Below are 12,750 nucleotides of genomic sequence, written 5' to 3'. Positions count from 1 at the left end.
ACAAGACTGTTCTGATTACAGTGGCTTTGTAATATAATTTGATATCAGGTATTGTGATTCCCACTACTGTGTTATTCTGTCTTAAGATTGCTGTGGCTGTTCGAGGTCATTTTTGATACCATATAAATTTTTGAAGTATTTGTTTTAAGTCTGTGAAATATGTTGTTGGTATTTTAAAGGGATTGTGTTGAATCTATAAATTACTTTGAGTAGTTTGGACAGTTTAATGATGTTGATTCTTCCCATCCATGAACATAGTATATGCTTTCATTTATTTGTATCTTCCTTAATTTTTTTCTTCAGTGTTCTGTAGTTTTCTGAGTATAGGTCTCTTACCTCCTTGGTTGAGTTTATTCCTAGGTAGTATTGTTGGTGTACAGAAATGCCTTCAATTTCTGAATATTGACTTTGTACCCTGCTATTTTGCCAAATTTACTTACTATGTTGAGAAGTTTTTTAGTGGACCCTTTAGGGTTTTCTGTGTACACTATCGTGTCATCTGCAGATACTGACAGTTTTACTTCTTCTTTTCCAATTTGGTTGCTTTTATTTCTTTTTCTTGTCTGATTGCTGTGGCTAGCTAGAACTTCCAAGGCTATGTTGAATAGTAGTGGAGAGAGTGGACATCCTTGTCTTGTTCCTGACCGCAGGGAGAATACTTGCATTTTTTGTCCATTGAATATGATGTTGGCTTCAGGTTTCTCGTATATAGCCTTTATTATGTTGAGGTATGCTCCCTCTACTCCAAGTTTCCTGAGTGTTTTCGTCATAAATGGGTATTGTACTTTATCAAATGCTTTTTCAGCATCTATTGATATAATCATGTGGCTTTTGTCTTTGATTTTGTTTATGTGGTGTATTACGTTTATTGATTTGTGAATATTATTAAACCATCCTTGCATCCCTGGGATGAATCCCACTTGATCGTGGTATATGATCTTTTTAATGTGTTGCTGGATCCGGTGTGCCTATATTTTGTGAGGATTTTAGCATCTATGTTCATCAGTGATATTGGCCTGTAGTTTTCTATCTTTGTTGTGTCTTGACCTGGTTTTGGAATTAGGGTAATACTGTTTTCATAGAAAGAGTTTGGGAGTCTTCTCTCTTCTTGTATTTTTTTTGGAATAGTTTGAGAAGGGTAGGCGTTCTTCCATAAATGTTTTGTAAAATTTGCCATGAAGCCATCCAGTTTGGTGCTTTTGTGTGCAGGGAGTTTTTTGATTACTGCTTCAATTTCACTCTTTATTATCAGTCTGTTCAGGTTTCCTGCTGCTTCCTGATTCAGTTTTGGAAGATTATATGTTACTAGAAATTTGCCCATTTCATCTAAGTTGTCAAGTTTCTTGCTATACAGATGTTTGTAGTAATTTCTTAAATCCTTTGTATTTCTGTGATATCGATTGTGATTTCTCCTCTTTCGTTTCTGATTTTGTTTATTTGGGTCCTCTCTCATTTTTTCTTGATGAGCCTAGATTTTGTTTATCTTTTCAAAGAACCAGCTTCTAGTTTTATTGATCTTTTGAATTGTTTGTTTAGTCTCTATGTCATTTAATTCTGCTCTGATCTTGAAGATTTCCTTCTGTCTACTTGCTCTGGGCTTTGTTTCTTGTTGTTTCTCTAGTTCTTGTAGCTGAAGGGTTAGATTTTTTTTATTTGGGATTCTTCTGTCCTTTTCAGGTATGCCTGTATCGCTATGAACTTTCCTCTCAGGACTGCTTTTGCTGTGTCCCATAGGTTTTGGGCTGTTGTGTGTTCATTATCATTAGTTTCCAGAAACTTCTTGATTTCTTCCTTGCTATCATTGTCAACCCATTCATTATTTAATATTATGTTATTCATTCTCCATGAGTTTGAGTGTCTTTGAGTTTTTTTCTTGAGGTTGATTTCCAATTTCAAGGCATTGTGATCTGAGAAGATGCTTGATAGAATTTCAATTTTCTTGAATTTGTTGAGGCTTGTTTTGTGTCCTATTATGTGGTCTGTCTTTGAAAATGTTCCATGTGCACTTGAAACAAATGTATATTTTGCTTCTTTGGGGTGAAAAGTTTTATATATATCAACTAAGTCCTTTTGATCTAGAGTGTTGTTGTTCAGTGCCTCAATATCCTTGGTGTTTCTTTGCTTTGAAGGTCTGTCCATTGTTGACAATGGGGTGTTAAAGTCCCCTCCTATGAATGTGTTGCTGTTGATATCCTTCTTGTAGTCTTCCAAGATTTTCCTTATATATTTGGGTGCTCCTATGTTGGGTGCATATATGTTTACCAGGGTTGTATCTTCTTGATGAATTGTTCCCTTAAGTATTATGAAATGTCCTTTTTTGTCTCTCTATGGCCTTTGTTGTGAAATCTGTTTTGTCTGATATAAGTATTACTATTTCAGCTTTTTTTTTTCATGTCCGTTTGCTTGGAATACTTTTTTCCATCCCTTCACTTTCACCCTGTGTAAGTCTTTTGTTTTGAGGTATCTCTCTTGTAGACAGCATATACGTGGGTCGTGTTTTCGTATCCATTCCACTACCCTATGCCTTTTGATTGGAGCATTTAATCCATTTACATTTAAGATTATTATTGACAGGTATTTATTTATTTCCCTTTGTACCTGTATTCCTCTCCCTCTCTTTTTCTTTTTTTTCTTAAAGTATTCCCTTTAGCGTGTCTTGCAATGCATATTTGGTAGAGATGTATTCTTTTAGTCTTCCTCTGTCTGGGAAACTCCTTATTTCATTTTCCATTTTGAAAGAGCCTTGCTGGGTAAAGAAGTCTTGGTTTTAGGCCTTTGTTTTTCATTGCTTGAAATATTTTTTGCCATTCCCTTCTAGCTCGTAGTGTTTCTGTTGAGAAATCAGCTGATAGCCTAATCGGAGCTCCCTGGTATGTTCTTTGCTGTTTTTCTCTTGCTCTCTTTAGGATTCTCTCTTTGTCTTTGAATATTGCCATTTTAGTTATGATGTGCCTTGGAGTGGGCCTGTTTGGGTTCATCTTCATTGGGACCCTCTGTGCTTCCTGTACTTGTGAGACTTTTTCTCTCCTCATGTTCGGGAAGTTTTCTGTCATTACCCTTTCAATCAGGTTTTCTATCCCTTGCTCCTCTGCTTCTCCTTCTGGTATTCCTGTGTTAGGGATATTGTTGCATTTCATATTGTCCTGAAGCTCTCTTAAACTCTCTTCATTCTTTTTTAACCTTTTTCATTTTGTTGCACTGTCTGGAAAATTTTTTTCTACATGTCCTCTCACTGATCCGATCCTCTGCTTCATTTAGCCTGCTTTTAATTGCTTCTACTGTGTTCTTCAGTACAGAAATTGTATTCTTCATTTCTTCCTGGTTCTATTGATAGTTTCTATGTCCTTTTTCATGCTGGTGTAGTTCTCAGTAAGTTCCTTGTAGTTTTCCTGGAGTTCTTTTTAGTATTCCTGGAATTCTTTCTAGTTCCTTTGGAGTTTGTTGTAATATTCTCTGAGTTTGTTGAGTTCACTGAGTTTCCTCATTACCATTGTTTTGCATTCCATGTCTGATAGTTTGCTTGCCTCTATTTCATCTATTCCTTCTTCTGGGTTTCCTCCTTTCCTCTCGTTGAGGTGTTATTTCTCCTTCACCCCATTTTAGGTGGCTCTTCTTGTTGTTTCTATTCTTAGATTGAACTGCTTTTATTTCCTGCCTTTGTGGTGTGACCCTCTTGTATACATTTGTTGAGCTGCTGCCTCCCGCTGATAGCCCCTTGAGGGGCGTAGACTGCTTAAGAGATTTCTCCCAAAGCAATGGGGATGATTCTTCACTGGGATCGAGTCCACTGCTCTCCCAACTCTTTCTCCAGAGCCAGTGCCCAAACTTTTACGAAGCACCTCTAGTTCACCTTACCCTCCTTTGGCCTCAGCCTGGGGCGAGTACACTCCCTCCCGCAGGCCAGGGGTGGGCAGACCAGTTGTTCAGCAGGTCGGGTGGGTCGTGAGTGCTTCTGTGCAGAGGCTGGGGGGTTGGTTTTGCACCCGGGTGGGTGTACTGCGGGCACTTCCGTGCGCACTCATGCGACCCAGGGCAAAGGGTGCGGGGTGGGCTAGTGCGCTCCTGCACATTTGTTCCTCAAGGTTCTCACCTCACCCCTAGCCTTTCTTCCCTGGTCTGCAAAAAACAATCAAAAGAAAAACATACACACTCTCACACACACACAAATATGCTGTACCTTGCCTCTCAGAGCCAGACTCCACCTGGCTCACTCCTGGCTCTGACAGTGGTCAGAGCCTTACTCCCCACCCCTGACTCTTCTCAGGGGAAACCTAGGGTCACTAAAAATCTTTGTGCACTGCCAGCAGCAGCTTGGGGAGCCAAGCCAGCCAGAAATCCTGTCTCGCCCCTTTCTGCTCCACTGCCCTCACCAGACAAGTCACTTCGAGATGGTCTTCTCTGCTGCCAGCAGCACCAAGGCTCACCTCCTGCCAGTATCCAGATGTTAACTGAGATGCTTTTTCCACAATGAGCCTAAACTACAGACAGGTCTCGGGAGCAAGCAAGCACAGCCTTCCCTCACTCCTCCGCCATCTTTCGTTCTCTGGCCACATGAAATATTTTTGAGGCTCCAAAAATTGACCAGATGTCAGAATGGTCGTAATAAATGCATCAGAGCCATAACTGATAAAAGACTGTGCAAACTCACTATTTTGCAGATGGGAAAATTGAGACCCAGAGAACCTAGAGTTACTTTTACAAGGTAGTTAGTTGGTAGATAAGGTCTCGTAGCCTCAGTTGTCATCTTATGCTTTTTCTCCCTATACTAGTACGTCAGAGTTTTTGGTGAATTATTTTTTCCAGTCAGCTCCCTACGAGTTAAACAGTATACCATTTGGACTGACTTTCATAGTTTCATAACTAAAATTCTGAGTGGGAGAAGCCATGTCATGTCATCAAACATACATGGTACTTGAAAACCACCATATTATATTGGATATTAGGGTTTTAACCCCTTCATTTATATTATCAACTTTTAAATGGCTTTTATGTATATTCCCAATTAAATATTATTTTTGTACTATATACTGCCCCAGAGAAGTTCTTTAAACTCAAAACTAGTGCAAAAAGCATGTAAGATCAATTTTTTTTTTTTTTTTGCCCCATTTTCCTTGGGAAAGAAAGGCAATGAATTTAAAGAAAAATTAAAGCAATGGAGCCAAACCCTCATAGTTGACTTCTTTTCTCTCTGTGTAGCAATAAATATTACCCACTTGCCCTTGACTGAAGAGCAGTATTTTTATTTAGTACTAACAGAAGCTACTTTTTGTAGCCTAAGTATTCATTCACTTATCCCTTCTATTCAAAACCCATGTGAAACTAAAAGTAATGTAATCAGCTGTTGAACAGTGTCAAAATCCCAGGTAATTTATTCTCAAATCCACTGCCTGATTGGTCATCTGAGGTTAAAAAGCAGGTGCTGTTATCAACCTCTCTCCTTCAGTGTGCAATTTTTTGTTTGTTTCTCTCCTTCCTGACTCTTTTTTTCACCCTCCTGACCCCTCACTTACTCTGACCTTTCTTCTCTCTACCTTCTGCACTCTTCTACCCTTTTATAACTGATATGAATTGTTGTGTAGCTAAAAGGACTGTTCATAAAATGTAATTCATCATTCCTAATTTTCAAGTTGGGGACTAAACCTTTCCTAATTTCTATCTCACCTTCTCCAACGCTCTAAAATTAACAATCAAATTATGTTTTATATACAATAGTAAGTTCTTGGGTTAAACTTTATGTTTGGTATGGTAGGCAAAGATGCTCTTAACAAATATATTACTTTTAAAAACAGGAAAAAAATTACCGTTTCACAGAGGAAGTTTTTTAGTTTCATTGGGCTGCAATTTATACCTCATCATAGTTTCTCCTGAAGGTTCCAGATCGTCCCTTTTGGATTGTACAGAATATGTCTTAATTCTTTGATAGCCATGAAGAAATTGAATAGTCTCTTCTCCAGACTGAATTTATCCAGTTTCTTCAGCTGTACTGTATATGGTATTTTATAGATATTTAGCCTTTGGAAAATTGCAGAAATAGTAACCATAAATTTTACCTTTTTTTTTCCCCCCCAGATTTAATTCTGGTAGCTTTTTTCACTTGTTCATTTGACCTGGCAATTAAAGGTGTTAAATCTCCTTGGTGTGATATTTTTGATGCAGATGATGCAAAGGTAAGTATTAATTTTGCAGTTTCTTTGCCTTTTTGCATTATTTTTTAGTGCCATTGTTACTTGAAGTAGCTTCTCAAAAAAATAAGCAGAACAGGGAATATTAACTGTCTTTGACTAACTCATAATTTTTCTTCCCTAAAGAGAGATTGCTTTTTCAGATAGGGCCCACCTACTTAAACTAGTTTAGGTTCATAAAATTCTGGAAAACATTCTTCCATTGTGATTTGCTTTCTAGGTCCACCCAGTTAAAAATCTATTTAACCCAACATCAGACTTTATTGCTGGAAAGGATTATAGAGCTAATACAATTTAAATTCTTCTTTCTATAGCATGGCAAGGTTCAGAGAGCATAAATGGTTTTTCAAATACCTATTTCTTTTATAACAGTTTTCATGATAAATTGAGTTCTATTCCACATGATGATGGCAGTAATTCATCTACACTTTGTGTACTTCATATTTTTTCCTCTTCATTCATATGCCTTCTTTGTAGACTTTTACACTCTAGAAAGAGAAGGGTAGACAGACCTCTGGTGGCTTTGAGGTAGGCAAATTCTGCTCAGTTCTGAAATGTTGGAAGCCAGAAAGGTGAGATAGGAGAGGATTTATTTTTAAGTATTGAGGATTGCGGCATTGGATAGAATTCTGATGGATGAAAGTAGGGTATGTTTTATATGTATGGATCATTCAGGAATATGGACTTTTGAAACCTTAGTCATACCTTACATACATATGAAACCTTCAGTATTCCATATGAAAATAAATTTAACTTCAAAATTTAACTTTAATTTTTAAAAAGCAGTGTACTATTTGCCAGATAGAAGCAGGCCTTTCAGGTAAGAGCTAATGTATATTTGAAGGTAAACGAGTGCTTTATTTTGTTCCTCAAAGACTTAAGTGACCAGCAAGCAGATTAAAGGGGGTATTGTTCCAATATGGGACTAGAGCTTAGTGGGTGAATTGGAAGAAGGGAAAAGGGCTCTCGATGATTGCTCGAGGATGCTGAGCACCAGCAGTAATAAGTATATTGTAGTTCCTCTCTGTTCTCCTGAATTTCTTGATGATCTGCTTTTTCTTTGTTCCAGGTACCCACTGTCCTTCTTATTTCCTCTGTCTATTAACTTATCACTTCAGAAACTTCCTGGTATACTCTCCTTTGACATACCCTGTGTTTAGGATGATCATAAAATACATCTTTTAAATTGGAATACTTTTAAAATGAAATGAGCCCTGACCAGTGTGGTTCAGTTGGTTGGGCGTCATCCCCCCAAACAAAAGGTCACTGGTTCAATTCCTGGTTGGGGCACATGCCTGGGTTGCAGGTTCAGTTTCCGTTGGGGCACATAGGAGAGGCAACTAATCAATATTTCTTTCTCATGTCGATGCTTGTCTCTTTTTCTCCCTCCCTTTGCTTCTCTCTACAAATAAATAATTTTTTTTTTTTTAAGTGAAATGAGCACCATTAATAAGTATGCTGGTATGTGTATAAACTGTGATTATGGTAACCATTCACATATGTGTCAGAATACCTCACTTCTCTTTTTTTCCTACTCTGTTACTCTGTGGAAGAAGGCCAATACACAGAACTGAAGTAATTTTCAGTATTGTGTAAATGACTGATGGGTGTTGGCAAAAAGGAAATTTGCCTTTTAACTGAAGAACTGATTTGCCCAAGTTACTGTAGTTGTTGGACTATTTGCCATGTGTGCTCACCTGGCCTCCTGCTGTCTTCCCATTTCTTACTTTGAGTGGCTCTATCCATGTGGTCCCTTACTTCTGAAGACTGACAACTTCTGTGTCTGATTTTTTACTCATGGTTAGATTGGTGTTTAAACATTTTTAAAAATATTTTTTTATTTTTCAATTACAGTTGACATACAATATTATATTACAGTTGTACAACCCAGTGATTAGACATTTCTATAACTTACAAAATGATCACCTTGATAAATCTAGTCTCCATCTGGCATCATACATAATTATTACAATATTATTGATTGTATTACCTATGCTATACTTTACATCCCCGTGACTATTTTGTAGCTACCAATTTGTGCCCCTTAATTCCTTCACCTTTATCACTCGGCAGCAGGAGAGATCAGCAAAGAAACAATGGTTTCTGTCAGCACTTCTGTCTGGAAGAAAGCTGTCACTCTAGCCCTCACCCTGAAGCCAGACAGTTCAATTCTTCCTGTATGTCCTTGGTGCCTTTCTAGCTGCTGTTTTATTGCTGGAAATCAGAGAATTAGTCCAAGTAAGTCTGTGGGACAGTGGTGCCTAAGAGGAACACATGTAACTTCAGTAGCCCTCTGTCTCACTCAGGTATAATCCCTGCTGGTTTTCACAGCCCGAATGCTATTTTCTTATAAAAGTCATTCATATCATCTAGGTTTTCAGAATTATTTGTACAGTTTGGCAAATTTATTCCATGTTTAAAAAAACATATTTTCCCTCTGTTTCTGAGATTATTTCCCCATTATTATTACTTGTATATTTGTGCTTTCACAGTTTCTTCATTGGTTTAGTTCATTACCTTAATTTACTAATTATATTTTTCAAAAAAACTTATTTATTTTTGAACTTTGTATAGTAATATATAATTTATAATATACCCAATTATGTATTTTTCTGTATCTAGTTTTTGTTCAACATTATGTTTTTAAGATTTATCTATAATGCTGCTGCATGTACCAACACAGTCATCTGCTGCTTAATGATGGGAATAAATTTCTGAGAAAAGCATCATTAGGCAATTATGGTGATGGGTGAGCATCATAGAGTGCACTTACACAAATCTAGATGGTGTAAGTAACTACACCGCTAGGCTGTTAAGTGTAGACTGTTGCTCCTAGGCTGTAAGCCTATATAGCCTGATCTTGCACTTTTAAACAGCGCCAGATTAAGTCAAACACAAGAGAAAATGATGTAATCAGAGACCTGTAAACATAATGTGGATGAGGTTTCTGCCAGCATAACAGCATACTGTTTTATAGCAAACTTTTTTTATAAGTAGAGTACACTCTAAAATAACAATAAAAAGTATATTAAGTATATAGACTGGTAGGATAGTCATTATTATTGTCAAGTATTATATACTGTACATAATTGAATGTGCCATTCATTTATATGACTGGCAGTGCAATAGGTTTGCTTATACCAGCATCACCTTAAAAATGTGAGTAATGCATTGCACTGTGATATCACAATGACTACAATATCACTAGGCAATTGACATTTTTCATTATAATCTTCGGGGACCACTGATGTATATGTTGTCTGTTGTTGACATAAACATTATACAGTGCATAATTGTAGTCCGCTTTCAATACAATAGTATTCTATTGTATGAATTATCAGTTTTTAAATCCATTATCTTGTTGGTAGATGTTTAGGTTGTTTTCAGTTTAGGGCTATTTTGTTCCATTTTTTGGTTGTTTATGTGAGAAGGACATGACTGGTATCAATTATTTCATTATGGCAGATGATACATCCTTTTGATATACTGCTAAATTTAATTTGGTTATGTTTGATTTCAAATTCATTAAATGATGTTTATAGTGACATTTGTTTATGGCAGTGGCTGTCATTTGTGGGTGATACTACTGACCTGGCCCTATTTCTCTCCCTTTGTGGGGTTTAGAAATGTAAGGGGGAATTTTTGTTTGTAACAATGAGTAGGAATCACTGTTGGCATTGAGTGGGTAAGAGTCTGGGATGCTAACTGTCTTGCAGTGCAGTGGTCTGAATTTTCTCCCCTCATCCCTTTTTCTTTGTGCTTTCTATGTCCAGTTTTGGTAATAAGCTTCTGTTAGCCTCCTAAAATGAGTTAAGAAACTCTCCATCTTCTTCCGTGTTCTGGAATAATTTAAGTATTAGGAAATAACTTCCTTGAAGGTTTGGTAGAACTCATGGTTAAAACAAACTATGCTTGGTATCTTTCAGGTAGACCTTTGACTATTTTGTATAGTCAGTTTGGGTAACATATCTTTTTAGAAAAACCACCCATTTCATTTATATACATTTTCAAGTCTTTTTGATATATAAAGTTTTAATAGTGTGCAGATATTTTTTTTATCTCCAGTTATCGTTCCTTTTTCATTTCTTGTACCATTTTTTTTTTTATTCCTTTAATAGATTTGATAGAACTTTGTTTTTATTTATTTATTTTTTTACTTTTTAAAAACGTTTACTTTGGACTTTTTGCCACCTTCTTGATTTAATTGCCTCTTCAAGTGCTCTTAATCTTATTGCTTGTACTTAGTTTTTATAGGGGCTCTTTTAGGAAGAATGTCTCATAACTACTGCATAGGCTTCTCATGTACCTCTCTCTATTGGGTTGCAGGGTTCAGTTCTATGTTTATCCAATCAAATGACACTTGAGTAAAAGGTTTAACATTCAGATAAAGGTACCTTAATCATCAACTCCATTTAAAGACCGCTATACAGAGATTCATCACTGCTTTCAATTTGATGGGTACTTTTCAACCCTTTTTTATGCTTCTAATGTGTATCATTTTTAGAAATGTAAACTGTATAATGTCTGTGTGTCAGTACTTGTAGATCTACAGTATAGAATTTTTAATAACTATATAGTATTCCATAGTATGTGGATACTATAGTTTATTTAACCACAAACCTATTAATGATATTTAGGTATTTTCAGTAATTTTTTTTACTCTTGTAAGCAGTGCTGCTGTAAGACATTCTCTCGTGTTCCTCTGTGAATATTACTGTTTTAGAAATGGAATTAAATGGACCTTAGAGATAGACATTTTCATGGATTTTACCAATTTGCCCTTTAGAATACACCAATATACATTCTTTTCAGTAGCACAAATATTCCATATCCTTGGCCTACTTTTATTCCTTTTATTTTTGACGGACTGATACATGAACCAAAGCAAATGATTTTCCTTTCTGATTTCTACCTTCCTAATATAATTTTAGAACAGAGGGGAGGTGAGCACATGCCGTTAATAACCCCACTGTTCTGAACTGTAATGGATGCCATATTTTTGGTGTTTGTTTTGTTTGTTAATTCTCACCAGAGGACAGGCGTATTGATTTTAGAGAGGGGAAGGGAGGGAGAGAGAGGGAGAGAGACATTGATCAGTCAATTGGTTGCCTCTCATATGTGCCCTGAATGGGGACTGAACCTACAGTCTAGACATGTGCTCTGACTGAGAATCAAACTCGCAACCTTTGGGTTTACGGGAAGACACTCCAACTGAGCCACACCAGCCAGGGTAGATGCTGGAGTTTTGGCTGTGAGTACTAACTTGCTTGTTTGTATGCCATCCTCTACATTCCCACAATTTAAATTTATTTAACATGTATGTTGGTTTGTCATGGGTCTTTGGGTCCAGTTAGTAAATACTTGAAATGGCAAATATAAATTAGAAAATCTGTAACATGAATAAAAGTGTAATAGTAATGATTTTTGAAACTTTTATTTTTAGGTATTAGAATATTTAAATGATCTGAAACAATATTGGAAAAGAGGATATGGATATACTATTAATAGTCGATCCAGCTGCACCCTGTTTCAGGATATCTTTCAGCACTTGGACAAAGCAGTTGAAGAAATAAAAAGGTAAAACCGTAAAAAGCATTTTTTTGATGTATATTCAGAGTGCCCAGTTAAGCTCCTGGAAAATGTTTTATAAGTGATTTAAAAACATAGAATTTGCTTATGTACTTAAAAATATTTTAATATAATAACTATACTTAGAAAAAATCAGATGACATATGTAAGTAATAAAGTATATAAACCCTCCATTCAACCCAAAAACTAAAACAAAATTAATAATTTCCATTTTTATTTATTCCTATCCCCTGTAACCACTATTCTGATTTAGTGTGTATCATCTCTTTGCCTCTTTAAAAAATAGTTTGTCATATGAATGTATGTGTACCTAAACAATAAGCCTTCTGGGACTCATCCCCCACCCCCATTTATAATATTTATCATGATGTGTATACTACAGTTTATTCATTTTTACTATAGTACAGTATTCAATAATGTGCAATATTCAGCAAATAAATACCACAATTTATACCATCTTCTCTTGTTAGTGGACATTTGGGTAGTTTCTGGTTTTTGCTGTTACAAATGGTGTAATTATACATGGCTCCCAGTATGAATTGCAAAATGTTTTTATTTTAAGTAAGAGTTTATCATTGAAAAGCCATTTTAACAGTCATACCTTTCAAGATTAAAAAACAAACAAAAAAAACCCCTAAATTGAACCTTTGATAGAATCTAAACCCCATTTTATTTGACAAATATGCTTCCACGAAAGCTTATACATTTATGGTTGGAGACAAAGGTCATGCCATAAAGATTGGGTCAGAAAGACTGAAGGTGGTATATTTGTGTTTACAGTATTAATTTTATATACATATATGTGTATATAGAGAGAGGAATTTTTCATGTGTCAGTGTGACTAGTTTATGGAATTTTCCTTCGGTTTGATGGGAGGCAGGAAAGAAAACCAGATTACTTAGTTTTCCGTTACCACTTTTGTGGGGGAAAATAGGCAAGTTTTGTCTTTCAGATAGCTATTAACTTCCTTTCTGCTTAG

The 12,750-nt window shown here is 36.1% G+C and overlaps 1 protein-coding gene across 2 annotated transcripts in view; it reads left to right on the top strand.

The window, feature by feature from the left end:
- The window catches only part of MINPP1 (multiple inositol-polyphosphate phosphatase 1), a 48,044-nt gene that overhangs the window by 11,468 nt on the left and 23,826 nt on the right, over positions 1-12,750 (top strand). Inside the window, exons 3-4 of one of the 2 annotated variants that reach the window (XM_090278028.1) lie at positions 6,070-6,167; positions 11,626-11,759. The exons of the other annotated variant lie outside the window; for it this stretch is intronic. Of the exons in view, the coding sequence (XP_090134154.1) occupies positions 6,070-6,167; positions 11,626-11,759 (232 nt within the window). The remainder of the gene's footprint in view (positions 1-6,069; positions 6,168-11,625; positions 11,760-12,750) is intronic. 2 annotated transcript variants of the gene reach the window in all.

The sequence above is a fragment of the Furipterus horrens genome, unplaced genomic scaffold (assembly GCF_987537825.1).
Source record: "Furipterus horrens unplaced genomic scaffold, mFurHor1.1.pri manual_scaffold_5, whole genome shotgun sequence".
In the NCBI taxonomy this organism is placed as follows: domain Eukaryota; kingdom Metazoa; phylum Chordata; class Mammalia; order Chiroptera; family Furipteridae; genus Furipterus; species Furipterus horrens.
Note: the sequence above shows the minus strand (reverse complement) of the source record. Positions and strands in the feature narration are given on the sequence as shown.